The sequence below is a fragment of the Ictalurus punctatus genome, chromosome 5, assembly GCF_001660625.3.
Source record: "Ictalurus punctatus breed USDA103 chromosome 5, Coco_2.0, whole genome shotgun sequence".
Taxonomy (NCBI): domain Eukaryota; kingdom Metazoa; phylum Chordata; class Actinopteri; order Siluriformes; family Ictaluridae; genus Ictalurus; species Ictalurus punctatus.
In genome coordinates this window covers 32,987,423-33,007,422 of record NC_030420.2, presented here as the reverse complement: position 1 = coordinate 33,007,422, position 20,000 = coordinate 32,987,423, and the positions used below count along the sequence as shown (strand labels likewise).

At 42.6% G+C, this 20,000-nt stretch overlaps 2 protein-coding genes across 3 annotated transcripts in view; both read right to left on the bottom strand.

Annotated features, from left to right (window-relative positions):
* The window catches only part of rgl1 (ral guanine nucleotide dissociation stimulator-like 1), a 34,459-nt gene extending 30,435 nt beyond the window's left edge, over positions 1–4,024 (bottom strand). Inside the window, exon 1 of the mRNA XM_017468126.3 lies at positions 3,540–4,024. Within this exon, the coding sequence (XP_017323615.1) occupies positions 3,540–3,674 (135 nt within the window). The 5' untranslated portion in view covers positions 3,675–4,024. The remainder of the gene's footprint in view (positions 1–3,539) is intronic.
* Positions 4,025–15,295: 11,271 nt separating this feature from the next.
* colgalt2b (collagen beta(1-O)galactosyltransferase 2b) overlaps positions 15,296–20,000 on the bottom strand; it is a 33,477-nt gene continuing 28,772 nt past the window's right edge. For both annotated transcript variants that reach the window (XM_053680469.1, XM_053680468.1), the window contains one exon: positions 15,296–16,606. In XM_053680469.1, coding sequence (XP_053536444.1) covers positions 16,333–16,606 — 274 coding nt within the window. In that variant the 3' untranslated portion in view covers positions 15,296–16,332. The remainder of the gene's footprint in view (positions 16,607–20,000) is intronic.

Sequence of the window (20,000 nt, the reverse complement as noted above, 5' to 3'; positions counted from 1 at the left end):
TCTCTCTCTCTCTGTCTCTGTCTCTCTGTCTCTCTCTCTAACTCTCTCCGTCTCTCTCTAACTCTCTCTCTCTCTGTCTCTCTCTCTAACTCTCTCCGTCTCTCTCTCTAACTCTCTCTCTCTCTGTCTCTCTCTCTCTAACTCTCTCTCTCTGTCTCTCTCTCTAACTCTCTCTCTCTGTCTCTCTCTGTCTCTGTCTCTCTGTCTCTCTCTCTAACTCTCTCCGTCTCTCTCTAACTCTCTCTCTCTCTGTCTCTCTCTCTAACTCTCTCCGTCTCTCTCTCTAACTCTCTCTCTCTCTGTCTCTCTCTCTGTCTCTCTCTCTAACGCTGTCTCTCTCTCTGTCTCTCTCTCTCTAACTCTCTCTCTAACTCTCTCTCTCTCTGTCTCTCTCTCTAACTCTCTCTCTCTCTGTCTCTCTCTCTAACTCTCTCTCTCTCTGTCTCTCTCTCTGTCTCTCTCTCTAACGCTGTCTCTCTCTCTGTCTCTGTCTCTCTGTCTCTCTCTCTAACTCTCTCTCTCTCTGTCTCTCTCTCTAACTCTCTTTCTCTGTCTCTCTCTCTAACGCTGTCTCTCTCTCTGTCTCTGTCTCTCTAACTCTCTCTCTAACTCTCTCTCTCTCTGTCTCTCTCTCTAACTCTCTCTCTCTCTCTCTGTCTCTCTCTCTGTCTCTGTCTCTCTGTCTCTCTCTCTAACTCTCTGTCTCTCTGTCTCTCTCTCTAACTCTCTCTCTCTCTGTCTCTCTCTCTAACTCTCTCTCTCTGTCTCTCTCTCTAACTCTCTCTCTCTCTGTCTCTCTCTCTAACTCTCTCTCTCTGTCTCTCTCTCTAACGCTGTCTCTCTCTGTCTCTCTCTCTGTAATGCTCTCTCTCTCTGTCTCTCTGTCTCTCTCTCTCCAACGCTATCTCTCTCTCTGTCTCTGTCTCTCTCTAACGCTCTCTCTCTTTCTCTCTCTCTTTCTCTCTCTCTGTCTCTCTCTCTGTCTCTCTAACGCTCTCTCTCTCTGTCTCTCTCTCTGTCTCTCTCTCTGTCTCTCTCTCTCTCTCTCTGCCTCTGTCTCTCTTTCTGTATCTGTCTCTCTCTCTGCCTCATTTTAATGCGACTGACCGACTTCGCTTCATCATATCCATGGAAAGCTCCAGAAACACAAATTTCGGCCAGGTTTAGGATAGTCAACCTGAAAAGACGGATGAGGAAGCGACGAGGGGAAAATGAAGAGAATTGAAGGCTGCTAAATCAACTCGAACACTTCTCACTATCTGTCCAAGCCTTCTCAACCTCCCTACACATCATCATCATCGCGCCGCATCACCGTATCCATCCGTTCCTAACAGAGATTCCCCGACACACTCTGGCGCAATAACCGCCGTTCTGCTTGATCCATTTACCAGAAATCACCACGCGGATTCGTGTGAACGAGCGCGTCTTCACCGAGTCAGCAGAAGCCTGAGCACTCTTTATTACATTTTTGGTTACTAGCGAGACGTACACTCCCGGTCAAACTTTCAGACACTCATTAGACAGACATTTTAGAATAATAATAATAATAATAATAATAATAATAATAAAGTCGTCAAAACTCAGGAGTAACACCAACGGAACTATGGGAATTATGTTAAAAAAAATCCCAAATAAATCAAAAAATTCTTGGCGTTTTCTCGAGCGACTTCTTGAGGAATTTCCCCCGAGATGGTTTTTAAACAGGATTAAAGGAGTTCCCACCGACGCCGGACTCTCATCGGCTGCTTTTCAGGAAACGTTTCAGTCGGGTGTCCACAAACTTTCGACCGGTAGTGCGTGTAAGGAATATAACCCTCAGCGCCAATCTGTTAGAGTAAAATAATCAACGCCGAAGAGACGTACGCCGACGTGCCGTCCTGTCCTGCTTACTCACGGGCTTACTCACGGCCCTGCCTCTGACACTGGAGACTCCTTCCATACATGCAGACCAATCAGCTCCTCTCTACACCTGGTGTCCAGGATTATTATACCCCGGTGCAGTGCAGTTGAATTCTCGAATCCGATTGGTCGGAAGGCGCGCATTAGCACGAACGCCAGGTTTCGATATTAAAGCGCTCGTTATGTTATGACGTTATCGTTTCTATAGTAACAGCTCATTCACAGGGACGTGTAATCTAAAGCGAACGATACATTTAGATCATTTAGATGTTGTGGTTTAACAAAAGACAAACGGACGATCGTTGAACGGAGGTGGGGGCGTTTTTTTTGTTGTTTGTTTTTTTTTTTTTTAGGAGATGTTTATTTAACGTTTTTTGGAAGGAGTCTCCAGTGTCAGCACTTTAGTAACAGTCACAGTCTTCAGGATAGAGATGTTTACGCTTTCTAGGTCGAGAGAAAGAGAGAGAGAGAGAGAGAGAGAGAGATCACAGCTATAACATAAGTGCAAACAGGAACTAACTTATCCTTACTTATTACTGTATATTTAGTAACATCTACACTGTATGGCCAAAAGTATGTGGACACCGGAACATCACACCCGTTAATGGATCTTCCCCAAACTGTAGCCCCAAAGTCAGAAGCTCACAATCGTGTAGAGCGTCTCTGTACGCTGTAGCGTTATAATTTCCCTTCAGCGGAACTAAGAGTCCCCGAACACTGCTCCAGCACGACGACGCCCCTGTGCACGAAGCCAGCTCCGTGAAGACGTGGTGTGTGAAGGTCGGAAGAAGGTAGAAGAACTGGAGCGTCCTGCACAGAGTCCTGACCTCAACCCCGCTGAGCACCTTCGGGATGAACTGGAACCGGAGTCTCGTCACATCAACATCAGCACCTGACCTCGACCTCACTGACGCTCTCGTAGCTGAACGGACGCAGATCCCCACGGCCACGCCCCAAAATCTAGTGGGACGCCTTCGCAGAAGACAGACCGGAGCGCGTTATAACAGCAAAAGGAGGAATTCATCCAGCACATACGGGTGTGCTGTCCAGGTGTCCACATACGATTGTGCTGCCTCACGCCAACACACAAACTCAAAACTGCTCACGTTTCCAACGCTCGGCTAAACTGTTAAGATTTCTCACGACGCAAAAAGGACACAAATCTTAACGACCTGCACGACAGCCCCATAATCCGAACGGAAGAATCACGCAGCGTGCGCCGCTTCCGCGATAAAACGTCGAGAAAGGATGACATCAAAAACGTGGAAACACTCGCGTACAGAAAAGGCCGATTTCATTTTGTCGAGGAAAAAAAAAAAAAATCACTTTTGGCCGCTTTAAACCGGTTTAAACGAGTCCAAGACGAACTCACTGGGTTAACACCGTTAAGTGTACCTCACACACACACACACACACAACAGAGGTCCATCCTGTCTGCATCTAGATTTCCATCCAGATGTTCACACATCATAGGGACATACTAGGGACACACTCGATGAGGCTTCTTAGACAAAAACAAATGTGTCGGTGTTTTGTTGACATTTTGATGTCTGGAGAAACATGTAGATAGAAATGGCAGAGAGAGAGAGAGAGAGAGGGAGAGAGAGAGAGAGAGAGAGAGAGAGAGAGAGAGAACTGACCCAGTGTCGAGGGCTGCTGTCAGGTGATCGTGGTTGGTATCTCTGCAGTGCCACTCCTCCCTCAGCGTCCAGCTCCAGGCAGAGGGGCAGTGGTGGCCACGGGAGCAGAGATGCCAGGGGGTAGTGAGAGATCATGATGCTCCTCTGTTCTCTTCTGATTTCCACTCAAACACTCTCTGTGTGCTAAGAAGAGTAACGCAGCCCGACGCACGCAGCCATGATCCAGCCTGGATGAGGAAGACGATGAGGCTGATGATGAAGGTCCGGGTTGCTTTTGAATCTCTGTGGATTTTTCCAGCTGCAGTCTGACCCTGTGCCAGGGTTTTCCCGTCAATCTCGTGTAACTGCGACTCAGCGTGAGATGAAGTCCGCTCTACACACTCACACACACACACACGCACGAACGCGCACGCTTACACGCACACACACACTTTCTCTCCGTCTCTCTCATGTGAGAGAAGCTTGGCTCTCAACTCTGACCACATGAGTGATTAAACCCTATTGTGTCTCAGGCTCCACCTCTGTTCAGAAGTGGGGGAGGGGCTTAAAAAAACTCAGCCTTTGCACTAATTACAGAGAGGACAGGACAGACAAAAAGAATGAGTGAGAGAGAGAGAGAGAGAGAGAGAGAGAGTATTGAAAGAGAAAAAGAGAAACAGGACAAAAGGGAACGCTGAGACTGAGACTATTCATCTGAGAGAAAATCAGAGAATTAAGGCTTTAAACTAACAAGCCGCGCCAAAGCCGCTTCTTATCCGAAAGGTTCTTGGGTGAAATAGATTGAAATATGCATCTTAAAGCGGCGATCAACAAAACTCTTAAAGCGGCGATCAAGAAACATCTTAAAGCAGCACTTACCAAAACTCTTAAAGCAACGATCACTAAAGCAGCTATCGTTAACCTCTTAAAGCAGAGATCACTAAATATCCTAAAGCAGCGATCACTAAACCCTTTAAAGCAGCTATCACTAAACCTCTTAAAGAGGCGATCACTAAAAATCTTAAAGCAGCGACCACCAAACCTCTTAAAGCAGAGATCACTAAATATCTTAAAGCAGCGATCACTAAACCTCATAAAGCAGCAATCGTTAAACTCTTAAAGCAGCAATCAGCAAACATCTTAAAGAAGCAATCAACACATGTCTTAAAGAAGCAATCAACAAATGTCTTAAAGCAGAAATCAGCAAACATCTTAAAGAAGCAATCAACAAATGTCTTAAAGCAGCGATGACTAAATATCTTAAAGCAGCGATCAGCAAACATCTTAAATCAGAAATCAACAAATGTCTTAAAGCAGTGATGACTAAATATCTTAAAGCAGCGATCAGCAAACATCTTAAATCAGCAATCAACAAATATCTTAAAGCAGCGATCAGCAAACATCTTAAATCAGAAATCAACAAATATCTTAAAGCAGCGATCAGCAAATATCTTAAACCAACAATAAACAGAGCTTAAGAGCAAATCCTCTCTCCTTAACAAGAGCTTGTTCTAGCTAGCATGATAACTTTAGCCAGTTCGCTTGCTACCGTTGGCTGAGATGATGTATAACATGTACTTGTTCACTACATAGTGCACTAGTGTATAGGGAATAGGGAGCAGGAAGCCATATTATACACAGCAGCACTCAGCGTGCGTGGTCAGCTGTGTTACTCAGTGGCTGACAGTTCTTCACAGCGGTGTGTTAAACAACAATTAACCAAGGCCAAGTAAAGGCTGTGTGTAACAGCTACTACACACACACACACACACACACACACACACACACCCCCTAATGATATTAATATTTAATCAGAAACATAATGATCCACAAAGTACAACTGAAAACTCCGGAAAGAACAGGAGAGATTTCAACACTTATCCGCCGGAGAACGGAGTGTGAGCTAACCATACACACACACACACACACACACACACACACACACACACACACACACCGGTTTTATCGTACATTAATAATTTGGTCATTCTACGTTTTAGGTTTAGCTTTAAAAATTATGAAATGAAAACTAAATGAGAATTTTTTGAATAAGTTTTGCTAGGTAATGCTAGCCTATCGACGTAGCTAATCTTTGCTAACTAGCCTGATATTTTAAATAGATAATATACAGTGTATACACTATACTATACCCCGATTTGCTCTTGTCTGGTTTTTTAAAAATAACTTTAAAATAACTAAAAACATCTTGCATTTGTTCTTAGGTAAACTTAAACGGTTGCTTTAATAAACACGTTCGTCACGTGCACGCACGTTACACGTTCGCTTCGCTAAACGTACGAGTTCTTTTATTTCGCTAGCACGGCGCAGCCTCGCACGGCGTCTTTCAAATGTGCGTCTCCGTGTTTGCCAGGTGACTCGGTTTCAAAGGTTTAAGAAAGTTCAACTGAATCCAGGCCGCCGTTTCAGACTCTCGGACCCGAAGCGCTGACATCAGCATCTCCGCAGAAAAACACCGGTCATGTGACCTGCTTATAATAAATTCCTCCCTCTTCGTGTTTAATATGGCTAAAGGTCGACCAGGCGATCTGCGCACAACGGGAAACGGATTCCAGGCCACAAATCCACAGCACTAGATTACCATATTACACATTTAACATGCAGCTTTGATTCTAATTTAAGAGGAAGGACTTTTGGTCAAGAATAAATATATATAATAAAGAACGATTCAAATCTCCTCGGTTTTGTTTTGCTCAATTTCTCAAAAAAAAAAAAAAACCCAAATGAACTGTTTATACATATATAATACACACACATACACGTAATATCTGACAGACGGAGTCTGTCTCCCAAAATTGACTCCTAAAAGAAGGAATCGATTCCGAACAGCTGAATCGAGTCGTTAGCGATTCCAGACTTTACGTCCTGTACTAACCTACGTAGGTTTGTAACAATAAGCTCCGCCTCCGGTATTCATCATCTGCTCGCTGACAGACGGAGCTGAAACTCGTTACGGTAGTGGGCGTTTCCTTTTCCGACACACGCTGACAGCGGTAGACCAATCACGACAGACTGGGACGTCTGACCGATCGGAGCAGAGTATGCTCTCTGAGTTTAGAACGAATCATTTAGAACGAATCATTTAGAACGGATCATTGAACGAGTCGTTTGTGACACTGGGGGGAAAAAGGCAACGCTGCAGTTTAAACGATGAGCACGTTAAAGTGTTTTTTCGTCCTCGGATGCGTGTAAATCTATCGTATGAGAGCTTTAAAACAAAATTAGGCGCGATTCAAATCCACAGTAGGCCGAGCCAAATGACTTTCAAATGGAAGAATTCTGTGTAAAAGCTCTTAAGACGTTGCAGGTATTTGTGAAAGGTTTCTTGTACGAGGGTGTTTTTACGGCAGCCATTTTGGCCAGATTTTAAAAAAATAAATATATAAAAATTCAATTCTGAAAAGATTTGAAAGTACTGACAAATGTTTGTTTTTGTTTTTTTTTAAATCAAGAGATTATGAAACTGACAAAACTTTTTTGTTTTATCGGACCAAAAGTCCATTCCGATTAGCGTCGATTGAATAGTTTTGTGAGCGGAACGCCATATTTTAGGCGGGCGTTACTTTGTCTGTTCGATCCCATCTGGAATTTGATTGGCTTGTGAAAAGTGGGCGTTCCAAACCCAAACGTGGAGTCCGATCTAGACGCTTGGACACCTTTTTTAGTGTGATCGGATCAAGATTTCATTTAGATTAGCGGCGCTCGTTTCAGATGTAGGTGTGCACGTAAAGGTTCATTTTTTTTTGCATTACTACGGATTACTAGTGCGTGTATAATCTCGACCGTTCACAATACAGTCTCCGCTTCCTGTTCTTGTAACCACTCCATGAGAATTAAGTGGAACACAGAGGTCGGTGTTATTCTAGTCCAATCACGGAGAGATAGCGGGGACCATAACTCAAGTTAATATTCCCTCCTGGAGCTTTAGGAAACGCCTGACTCAGCTCTTCAGAGAGGACTCGGAGAGAGCGTTACTGCTGAAACACCACCGCCAGCGCTCTCTCTCTCTCTCTCTCTCTCTCTCTCTGAGTGATATCTACAGTATATGTGTCACTTCAGACTGTAATTGCATTCCTCATGGTTCCTCATCATACACCAATATTCTGTTATTGGTGTGTATTATTTGCACCAGTGTAGATATCTGTCGTTTCTGCTTCGTCAGTTATCCTACATATATTCTATAACTTCCTCGCTCTATACGTTCAGACTTGCGTCTGCTGTCGGCTCCTTTAAAGAGAACCTTAGTCCAAAGTCAAACAGCGTAATCAGTGATCACAGCGCCGGCACGACTGTCTCTAGAGCGTGTTGGAATATTGCTGGAACCCCTCCGTAGAGGACGCATCTTGAAGGTGGGAGTAAACCTTAGCGGTGAGAGCGTTCGAACAGAACCCCGGCGTGTTCCGCTTCTTCGGAACGGTTCTTTACGCAGGCTTGAGAACCCTGGATCGACTCGACTGCGGGAAGTGACTCGAAGGCGGCGGGTGTCTCGTGTTGCAGTGTTCAGGTTGTTTTGGGGGTTTGTTTTTGTCGGCCGAAACCGAGCCAAAGGACAGAGCTGTAGTGCTGCAGAAATCCCATGTGGGGACAAATACATTTATAATAAATATAATCTCTTCTTCTGCGCTGACCAAGGTGGGCTCCTGGAAAAAAAACAAAAAAAACAAATGAACTGCTTATACATCCATCTTCTATACCGCTTACTCCTTCTCAGGGTCACGGGGAAGCTGGGGCCTATCCCAGGGAGCATCGGGCACAATGCGGGGTACACCCTGGACAGGGTGCCAATCCATCGCAGGACACGATCACATACACACTCACACACCCGTTCATACACTACGGACACTTTAGACACGCCGATCAGCCTACCATGCATGTGTTTGGACTGGGGGAGGAAACCCGGAGTACCCGGAGGAAACCCCCGCAGCACGGGGAGAACATGCAAACTCCACACACACAGGGCCACGGTGGGAATCTGACCCCCGACCCTGGAGGTGTGAGGCCAACGTGCTAACCACTAATCCACCGTGCGCCCCCCTATTTATACATATATATAATACACAAAATGTGATACACAAAATGTCTGAGTCTAAAACTATTTATAAAATAAATCATTCACCATTTCGCTCTGATTCGGACTCAAACAGACGCGTAGGTTTTGTTTTGTTTTGTTTTTGTTTTGTTTTGGGCTCCCTAGCTAAAGGCTAAATATTCACCTGTCCTCTAACAGAACACAGCGTGACTCGTCATAAGAGTCTTTTTTTTTTTGTTTTTTGTTTTTTTTGGATTTGCTGTTGATTTACAGCTGTACACGTAGAGATATTTATTTCAGACGTAACCATAGTAACGACAGTATAACAGAGGTCGCGTACCCGCAGGACGGTTACTGTTTTCATACGACTCGAGAAAGAGGAAGCGAAAACACATGCAAGGCTTGCGTACGTGTTGAAACGCTGGATGGTAAGTGAGGTGTAGGGCGAGGTAACGTTAACGTTGGGCTATGTAATGAACACGATTTGCCCCGTTATCAGCTCTGTTCTTGGATTGGAAGAAAAGCACGTAACTGTAAATGTACTACACTGAGTGTTGAGTCATGCTGCAGATGGCATTGTGGGATAGGAGCGAGAAAGTAGGAGTAACGCCACTCTCCTTCACTGCACTGCAGTCTCCAGGCTTTTATGTAGGAGGAGGTGAGGAGAGATGTCTGCACTAGAAATAAATTTTTTCTGACTCACTAAATTACACCTCTCTCTCTCTCGCTCGCCCTGACTCATCTGTTGTGCTTATGTAACTCGACGGATCATTTGCAGAGGAGTTGCTTCACCTCCTGCAGCAGTCGCTGCGCTACTCAACTCCACCGTCTTTCCTCCGACATGCTACACTTCACACGAGCAATAAAAAATGTGCGTGCGTTGGCCGAGTGACAGGCGTTCCTCGGTGTTGACAACCAGTCGATCATGTGACTAGCTAATGTTTAAAGCTATTACCGACAAAACAAGTTCACTCGACACCTGCTCGCGGAAAGGCGTACACCCCGGCCTGAGTGAAAATGACATGTACAACCAGTTGGGTTTTTGTTGTTGTTGTTGTTGTTGTTTTTAAACGTTTTACTCCTAGAAAGCTCCTGAACCTGTTAACATTCAGCCCTGTAGCGATCTTTATTTTGTTATCTTTAAAATCTTCCTTACATATCCAAAACGACTGTACGCAGGTTTACGTTATCGGTCTGTTTTTGTTTTTTTCCTTAAACATCTGGTACCGTCGTATTTGTAACCGTGTGCACCGCATCTCTTTGACTTGGTGAATCCTTCTGGTCATGATTCGTTCCTCCTGAGTTTTCGAACGTTTGAATCAGTCAACGTTTCAGTCCGTTTAAACGTTCAGTCCGTTTATACGTTAAAGATCTCCGTAGTCCATGAATCGAGTCGTATTTGCAGTCGTATGCACGCTGCATCGTTGATACAGTGAATCGTGAGATTCGTTCATCTCCGTTTCGGCGAATCATTGTTCGGATCAGTGAATCTTTTGGTCATGACTGCGATTCGCTCGTTTCCCATTCAGCGAATCAATATTTGGATTAGTGAATCTTTTGGTCATGACTGCGATTCGCTCGTTTCCCATTCAGCGAATCAATATTTGGATTAGTGAATCTTTTGGTCATGACTGAGATTCGCTCGTTTCCCATTCAGCGAATCAATATTTGGATTAGTGAATCTTTTGGTCATGACTGCGATTCGCTCGTTTCCCATTCAGCGAATCAATATTTGGATTAGTGAATCTTTTGGTCATGTCTGCGATTCACTCGTTTTCCATTCAGCGAAGCAACATTTGGATTAGTGAATCTTTTGGTCATGACTGAGGTTCACTCATTTCCCATACACCGAATCATTGTTTGGATCAGTGAGTCTTACAGCCATGACTGAGATTCGCTCATTCTCCGTTCAGTGAATCAGATCAGTGAATCTTTCAGTCATGACAGAGATTCACTCTTCTCATGTTCAGTGATTCAGTGAATGGATCCGATCAGTGAATGTTTTAGTTGTGACCGGGAATTGTTCAGCGAATCAGTTAAAATGAGTCGTTTGGTGCAGTCGAATTTTGTTGAGCTTGGACTGAAAAATCATATTAGAAATGCATATTATAAACAAAATAAACACAAAATGGCAAAGATTATAATATTAGCTCAGACTGTTTGTCTGAGTAGACAGCTATTTTCAGGAAAACTTTAACTGAACTAACCGGTAAATGAATCTGAGTGAATCGTTTTGTCACGTTTTCAGTCGGTGTAAAATATAGAAGAACCTCAAGGCTCCAGTTTGGGCCCGTTACTGTTCAGATTGGAGATCCGACACGAGACCTGTTCGTCTCTACTACATATTACAATAAAATGTGCTGTGATGTGCTTTGGCTTCTTGGATGACGTTTACACTGATGTAATGATGAGATGTCTTCGAGATTAAACTACAATCCGGTCCTCGTAACGTTTCTAGACGACATGGAAGAGTGAACCATTCGTGGACGTAGAAGTAAAGTGGCGCATGTGGGTTTGTCGCCCCCTGCAGGTTATCGTGGAGTGACACTCAGGAATTTCCCCAAAACTAACCAACATGTTCTGTGTCCTGTTTATCCCCCCCCCCCCCCCCCCAAAAAAAATCTGTTGTTTTTCCACCATGAGCTCAAAAAAGTCCACGATTTTGTAGCTTTAAGCCTTTAAAAAAAAAAAGAAAGAAAAAGAAAAACCCAAATGTTTCAATGAAATGTCTGGAGAAGTCACGGTGATGATAACTGCATCATAATTTCTGCACCTGCCTGCAATGATTTTTTAACAAACTTAGTTGGTTTTAATTTAACAAAATACAAAATAATAGTCTTTACCTGGTTAAATCACTTCCTGAAGATGAATCAGTGAACGATTATAAACATGCCGCACAGCACTGCGCACTTAAACCTTCTTAACGTTTATGAGTTTTAATTCAACTCTCTCTCTGTGTGTGTGTGTGTGTGTGTGTGTGTGTGTGTGTGTGTGTGTGTGTGAGTGTGTGTGTGTGTGAGAGAGAGAGAGAGAGAGAGAGAGAGAGAGAGAGAGAGAGAGAGAGAGAGAGACTGAAAACTAGACCTGGTTACCATCACTTAAAAAAAAAAAAAAAAAAAAACAGTGAGAGAGAAAGAGATGAGACTCCATCTTAGAAGATAATGACTATCACAGACTAACACACACACACACACACACACACACACACACACACACACACACACACACACACACACACATTTCCCGTTCCATCCCTTATAAAAGTCAATACCGATTTTAAAGCCAGTACTTCATGCAGACAGAATTTAAAACTCACCTGGTATAAAAGTGCCCATGTGAAGCAGTACATCTGTCAGGCCACTCATTAGTGTCTAATGTATGTGTGTGTGTGTGTGTGTGTGTGTGTGTGTGTGTGTGTGTGTGTGTCAGTGTACCTTCTTACCTAACCCATGTCCATCCGTCCCAAAGAGCAAAGGAGGGACAGCAGGATGAAGGTTGAAGTTGAAGCTCTGGAAGAGCGTACAGACGAGGAAGTAAGAGAGCCGGACAGACTAAAGTACTAAAGCGCCGCTGCATCACTCTCTTTAAATAGAGATGAAGCGAGGGATAATGAAGCATTCGGACCGAAGTCCTGACAGAAATACTTTAATTATGAAGACGAGTTGCGCGCACTTGAACACCACCACAATGTCACAATTCGATTTCATTAACTGGACACAAAATTTAATCGACAAAAACGAGAGACGTTTTCTCACATCGTCCTCGTGACCTCCGAATAGACCAACACATCACTGAAAGAAGTATTTTTTTGTTGGTGTTTTTTTTTTTTTTTTAAATGGACGTCAATCCTGGACGATCACACGTTCATTATAAAGATGAATATGCAAATCAGATCCTTTAATACTTTACATCTTTTTTTTTTTTTTGCCTTTCCCACCAGATTAAAGTTGCCGTGCAGTACTCAAAGCTACCAGCAGGTGGCGGTGAGACACAACACCATTATTAATGAGGTAAATACACAGCAAATATGAGACACGTGTTGCTCAGGAGGTTGTGAGTAAAGTCGAGTCTACATGTGGTTCATCACATGTTTTTTCTCACACAAGTACACATTACAGTTACATCCTTCAACATAAATATTTAACAACAGTCATTTTGGTCGTATATAAATTGCAACAAGACTGTTTCTGACGTTCAACTTTACCTCAGTGATGTCGGCCATATTGCTCGTGACGTCACGCTCAGCGCGGGAATAGTCAGTCAATTATGGCAAGCGGAATTAGCATAGAAAACGTAGGACTGGCTATCCATAATTATATTTTAGATAGTTACAGTTGTATTTCGACGAGTCATTATTATCATTTGACTAGTCAGAATGATAATTAGAGATATCTTTAATTATAATTTGACTAGCAAGAAATCTGATTCGAGATACCTGTAAATGCATCTCGACTAGTCAAAATTCCATTTAAGGTATCTTTAATGACGTCATAGATATCGTTAGTTGACGCGTCATACACACACAAAGTTCATTAGAGATATCTCTAATTCAGTTTTGACTAGGCCCATAGTTTGTTGCACGGTCATTCTTTTCTCAGATTAGTAGACATGTTTAATTTGGCTTGTAGGTTTTAATTTATCCGAACTGCACTAATCGAGCGGTTAGAAAAAGAACGGCGGGGCTTAGCAACGGGGTGATTTGAATACACAATTTAGATATCTATAAAGTAACGTCGACTAGTCTAGACTAGAATGTTATTTCAAGATATATCTATTGAGCTTTGCCCTAGTCAGAATGACATTTGCAGATCTCTATATATATAAAAAAAAGACTGCCGTAGTCAGAGATCCATTTGAGATATCTTTAATTACGTTATAGATGTCTTTAAATACGATTTGACTAATAATAAATTCAATTCAAAATATCTTTAATTACATTTGAACCAGACATAAATCAAATTCCAGATATCTACAATTGTATTTTGACTAGTTATGTTAGTTTCAGACATCTAAAATGTAGAATCACCGAATTTTTTCTTTCCTTTTATAAATGTTTATGTTGTCATGCATGCTTCATTGTGTTTCTAGATGGTACAACCCCAATTCTTAAAAAGTTGGGACACTGTGTAAAATGTAAATAAAAACAGAATGAGCAAATCTCATAAACCCGTGTGTTGTTCACGGTAGAACATATCAAATGTTTAACCTGAGGAAACGTACCATTTTAGGAAAAAATAAGGTCATTTTGAATTTGATGGTCGAAGCATGTCTCAAAAAAGTTGGGACGGGGGCAACAAAAGGCTGGGAAAGTAAGTGTTAAGTAAAAAGAAACAGCTGGAGGTTAATTGGCAAGAGGTCAGTGAGATGATTGGGTAAAAAAGAGGATCTTAGAGAGGCTTTCAGAAGTAAAGATGGGTAGAGGTTCACCAAGCTGCGAAAAACTCTGAATATTATTTCAGAATAATGTTCCTAAACGTAAAATTGCGAAGACTATGAATATCTTATCATCTACAGTATACAATATCATCAAAAGATTTGGAGAATCTGGAGAAATCTCTGTGCGAATGGCACAAGGGTAAAAATCAATATTGTATGCCCGTGATATCCGGGCCCTCAGGTGGGACTGCGTTAAAAGCAGGCCTGATTCTGTAATGGAAATCACTGCATGGGCTCAGAAACACCTCCAGAACTCATTGTCTCTGAACACAGTTCGAGTTGCCATCCACAAACGCTGGTTAAAGCTTTATCATGCAAAGAAGAAGTCATATGCACATGATCCAGAAACGCATCCGTCTTCTCTGGGACAAAGCTCTTTTAAAATGGACCGACTTGAAGTGGAAAACTGTTCTGTGGTCAGACGAATTTGTAATTCTTTTTGGAAACCATGGATGCCGTGTCCTCTAAACTAAAAGGACTAAAGAGGAGAGGGACCGTCTGGCTTTTTATCAGCGCTCAGTTCAAAATCCTGCATCTCTGACGGTATGGGGGTGCATTAATGCCTACGGAATGGGCAACTTGCACATCTGGAAAGGCACCATCAATGCTGAAAGGTATATACAGGTTTTAGAGCAACATCTGCTTCCATCCAGATTCCATCCCATCTTTATTTCTGAGAGACTCTGCCTCTATAAGATACTCTCTTTATACCCAGTCCTGTTACTCACCAGTTGCCAGTTAACCTTAATAGTTGCCAAATGTTCCTCCAGCTGTTTCTTTTTAGTAACGCTTACTTTTCCAGGCTTTTGTTGCCCTGTCCCAACTTTTCCGAGACATGTTGCGGCCATCAGATTCAAAATGACTTTATTTTTTCCTTAAAACGTTACATTTCCTCAGTTTAAACATTTGATATGTTTCCTCTGTTCTGTTGTGAATAACATCTGGGTTTAAGAGATTTAAAAATCATTTCATTCTGCTTTTATTTACATTTTACACAGCGTCCAAACTTTTTTGGAATTGGGCTTGTATTTCCGTCATCCTTGTTCCTCGTGTGTGCGATTGTGCCCTGCAATGGGTTGGCACCCCGTCCAGGGTGTCCCCTGCCTTGTGCCCCGAGTTCCTTGGGATAGGCTCCAGGCTCCCCGTGGCCATGTGTAGGATAAGCTGTATGGAAAATGGATGGAGGGATGGAGGGATGGATGGATGGATGGATGGAGGGATGGATAGACTGCACTGGGACTGAGTGTAGGCTTTGATACAGCTATAAAAATTCAAACACACACAGACCCAAACACAGAGATGTTCTCTTTTTTATTCAACACCTGCGTCCGGTTAGACATCATCAGTTTTTATTTACAGTTAAATAAAAAACGCCAAATGTTTTGTGATCATTTTTGTTCATACTGCCAAATGTATGCGTGTCACTTGTATGTGTAATTGTTTGTCTGTCTGTCTTTATAGGTGTCTCACAACATCCTCCAGGGACAAATCTGTGGACAGGCAGACAGACAATTCCAGTGACACCGTCTGTGGAAATAAATAAAGTGGGCTTAAAACATGAGCCTTTGTCCCCCTCTTCCTTTGCTTCTTCGCCTACCACAGGTGTTAGCCAACCATGTCTGAGCATCTCAGCCTGCTGCAATGCTATTGGCTGAACAGCCAGCAAATGAGGGAGGTAGCTGATGGGTAACGATTGTGATTTGTTAATCCCGTGGGAGTGTGAGCTTGTGGGTATGTGTGTAGGTCTCTCCCGACATCTTGAAAATGTTTCAACACTCGTCGGAGGTTCTTCATCAGTTATACAGAGCAGTGGGAAATTTCCAGAGTACTGATGTTCGCGATAAGAGGGTCTACAAGCTTCTGCACCATCAGTCAGGGTCTTTGACCTCCGGTTCCGATCTTGTACAAAACCCTGTTTCTTTTTCTTTGATTGAGCATTAAGCGTTGCACAAGTAACCTGCCTTTACCCAGAGCATAATTCCATTAATAATTAGCGTACTGCTATGCTAACTGCTAACCATCCACTTATATGCCGTAGAAACTGGGAATCCTATACAATTTAAGTATTTTCTTTCATCTTGCCCCTTCGGAATCTTGGTTCACAAGTTTTCTTCCTCCTTCAACCTCCCTACTACTGCCATCAAACCTGTGATGTTAGCTGAGCTGCTTTGAGGCAATGTGTGCTAACAATTCTATTATTTTCTATTGAGCTGATGAAGAGCCTTGCATGAGTGCTAAAACATATTTAAAATCATAGTACAGTCTAGTTATTGACTTACTCTTGTACATGACCTAAAAACCTTCATAGACATCTTTCTTGCTAGAGTCTTTTCACAGTTCGTCTCGTGATGCACGGGCAGCAGGAGGTGGCGTTTCCCCAGTCACACTGTTCTGGGCGATGGGCCGAATGCGGCCCTGTTGGGCGGTTTTCTGAGCGTGGGATCGGTCCCAGTCCGTACTGACGGCCTCGTCGTCCCAGATGGTGGACGTCTCAGTGTCGCTGAAGTAACCCGGCTCGCCTGTGTAGTGTGTCGGGTAAACCAGCAACGGCTCTACCGAGAACGCTCGCAAATCCCGCTTCTCAAAGTGGGACATGTAGGCCGTACTGAAAGAAAGCGAGAAAAGAAGTTTTGAGTTGGACTAAGTTGATTTCAGACAAGTTAGGTAAGTTAGCTAGGTTGGACCTAGGGTACTGGTATACCATGACAAGGAACACTTTAATTAATATTTAACTAATGCGATGAAAAATAAATAAATAAATAGATAGATAAATGTTTTCAGTCAGACAGCTCAAACCTCATACAAGTTATAAGTTATGGATATAGTGTATATAGCTAACTAGCTGACTCCTATAGACCTAGCCTATCTATAAGTATTGTGTCTGGACTGTCCTTTTAGTTAGCTAGCTATAATGTTAGCTAGATAAAAATTGACTCCTTTAGACCTAGCCTAGCTTTTAGTATTGTGTCTGGACTGACCTTTTAGCTAGCTAGCTGTAATATTAGCTAGATGTAAATTGACTCCTATAGACCTAGCCTAGCTTTTAGTATTGTTTCTGGACTGACCTCTTAGCTAGCTAGCTGTAATGTTAGCTAGATGTAAACTGACTCCTATAGACCTAGCCTAGCTATTAATATTGTGTCTGGACTGACCTTTTAGCTAGCTAGCTGTAATGTTAGCTAGAGGTAAATTGACTCCTATAGACCTAGCCTAGCTTTTAGTATTGTGTCTGGACTGACCTTTTAGCTAGCTAGCTGTAATGTTAGCTAGATGTAAACTGACTCTTATAGACCTAGCTTAGCTATTAGTATTGTGTCTGGACTGACCTTTTAGCTAGCTAGCTGTAATGTTAGCTAGATGTAAACTGACTTTTATAGACCTAGCTTAGCTATAAGTATTGTGTCTGGACTGACCTTTTAGCTAGCTAGCTGTAATGTTAGCTAGATGTAAACTGACTTTTATAGACCTAGCTTAGCTATAAGTATTGTGTCTGGACTGACCTTTTAGCTAGCTAGCTGTAATGTTAGCTAGATGTAAACTGACTCCTATAGACCTAGCCTAGCTTTTAGTATTGTTTCTGGACTGACCTTTTAGCTAGCTAGCTGTAATGTTAGCTAGATGTCAACTAGATGCACTCGAGCTTGTGTTTTTTGTGTGTGTAAAAACGGACACGTCACACGTTACACTGTCGTCCGGATTAACGTTTGCTTCAGTGGAAGAGATGAGACTTGAAGGAAAATCTGACTTTTCGTACAAACTGCTCAATGTTATGTAGTGACTTAAATACTGAACATTTAAAATATTATACATTTAAATTGCTCTAAATTGCTTTATTGTTTGTTTCCAGTTTTAAACTGAAAACGATCCCCCAGATTTTCACTACGGTCTTGTTGGGATTAAACTCGGGATCTCTGGATCTCTACAGGAGGAGGGTTAGAAACAGAGGTCTATTGTGTGTAGTAAGAGATTTCCAGAAAAAAATATGTAATCCCTGGCATGGGACAAACCATTTAGAAATGGTCCCCAAGGAAGCGCGCGCGCACACACACACACACACACACACACACACACACACACAAAATGTAAACACCTGTAATGCATAATCGAACCATGACTTATTCTAATGCGATATTTAATATTGCTGTCCTTCGTCCCTTTTTTCTTTTCTTTTTTTTCCTTTTCTCATTTGATCTGTGACATCTTAGCAAAAAAATAGCCGACATATTAATTCATCTGATGAATTGCAAATGACTATCATGGTTTGATCGAATAAACATATTACAGACGGGTTTATTCTGTATGGCAATGAACTTCTAAACCCTCCCTGACCCCCTCACCTGACCTAGGCCTGGGGCAGCTTCCTAGGTTGTCCCCCTGCGAGGGTGCATCAAAGACACACGAATGGCAATTCGTGTGTGAAAGACGGGAAAAGAGCTTCATCATACACTTCCTAAACGAGCAAGAAGGACAAATCAGCACTTTGAAGGTGTTCATGGGAAAATCCATGGAACACACTCCGGCTCTCTACGCTTTATTTATCTCTGTCTGTCTCTCGTTCTCTCACGGTCTCTCCTTCATGTTCCGTTCGTCCCACTAAGTCTGTATGTATTTGCATTTCCCGTTCAACAGACATCAAACAATACCAGAGCTTCTCTCTCTCTCTCTCTCTCTCTCTCTCTCTCTCTGTTTCATGTACAGTACACACACAGAACCTGCAGTGTATTTATGTAGTAATCCATCCCTCCTTTGCCCCAAACCCCTCTCCTGCCCCACCGAGTCCTATCAATGGGATTGCTGTGCTGTGGGAGCAGGAAGCAGGAAGAGCCGAACCCCCCTCACATTCCTCTGAGAGAGAGTTAGAGAGAGAGAGAAAGAGATCGAGGTGAAAGGTGGTCTTTCAGTCTCCAGTGTTTTCAGGAAGAGCACGTGGAATCCGATGATTACATGTCTATATGTTATATGTTTCCCTGAAAGACAACAAGTTATTTATTATTGTTTTGGTTTTGTTTTTTAAACTTTATCTGCATGTCTAATTTAAATCATTGTAAAACCGGACATGTGTAAGTATTATCGTGTAACACTGTAACGCTACATGTTCAGTAAGTGGGGAATAAAACACTCCGTGTCGTGCCGTTTTAGGAAAATAATCAACAAGTGGTCGCTGTTGTCACCGTGAAGTCGATTATTTTCCTATGACACCATGTCCTGGAGCGTTTTATTCCTCTCACGCCGCGGCAACTCGCCAACAATGACTTATTTATGTATGTATGTATGTATGTATGTATGTATGTATGTATTTATTTATTTAAATAAAAACAAAAAACATTGGGGGAAAAAAACGACGGGTACTTTAACAAAAAAGCAAACAAACGAAAAAAAAAACGTTTTTTTTAAAAGTTACGTTTAACATTGTGGTTAATGAGATGAAAAAATAAAATAACCTAAAAAGCAACCTGATGCGTTACAGAGAAACCACAAAACATGAAGTCATCTGTCCTGAAGATGTCGGAAAAGCTGCTAGGGGAGAAAGAGAGAAAGGCGAAAGGAGGACAACAGGTGAAAGGAGGAGTTGTAGGAGAGCAGGGCACTGAAGGTGGAAGAGAGAGAGAGAGAGAGAAAAGAGAGAGATAGAAGGGGAGAGAGAGAGCGGGAGAGAGCTCCAGTTCGAGGGACATGAACGAGTGGCAGAGGAAAAGGGAGGCGTTGTGTGACCCTGCAGGGACACTGTACTTATTTTTCCTCACCGAACAATCCAACTCTGTGTGCAGGAGAAGGAGGCGCGCGCGTGTGTGTGTGTGTGTGCGTAATAACCACCGCAGAAAGTCCGTGTCCTAAACAGGGGACACTGTAATTACTGACTAGCATCCAAAAAGAACGTTAATTGGATTTTTTATTAAAACTAAAATAGATTTCATACAAAAAAACAAAACAATAAAATGACCTTATTCACTATTCGTCCTGTCTCATCACCTCTCTCACGTGTCGACACTTTCATTCAT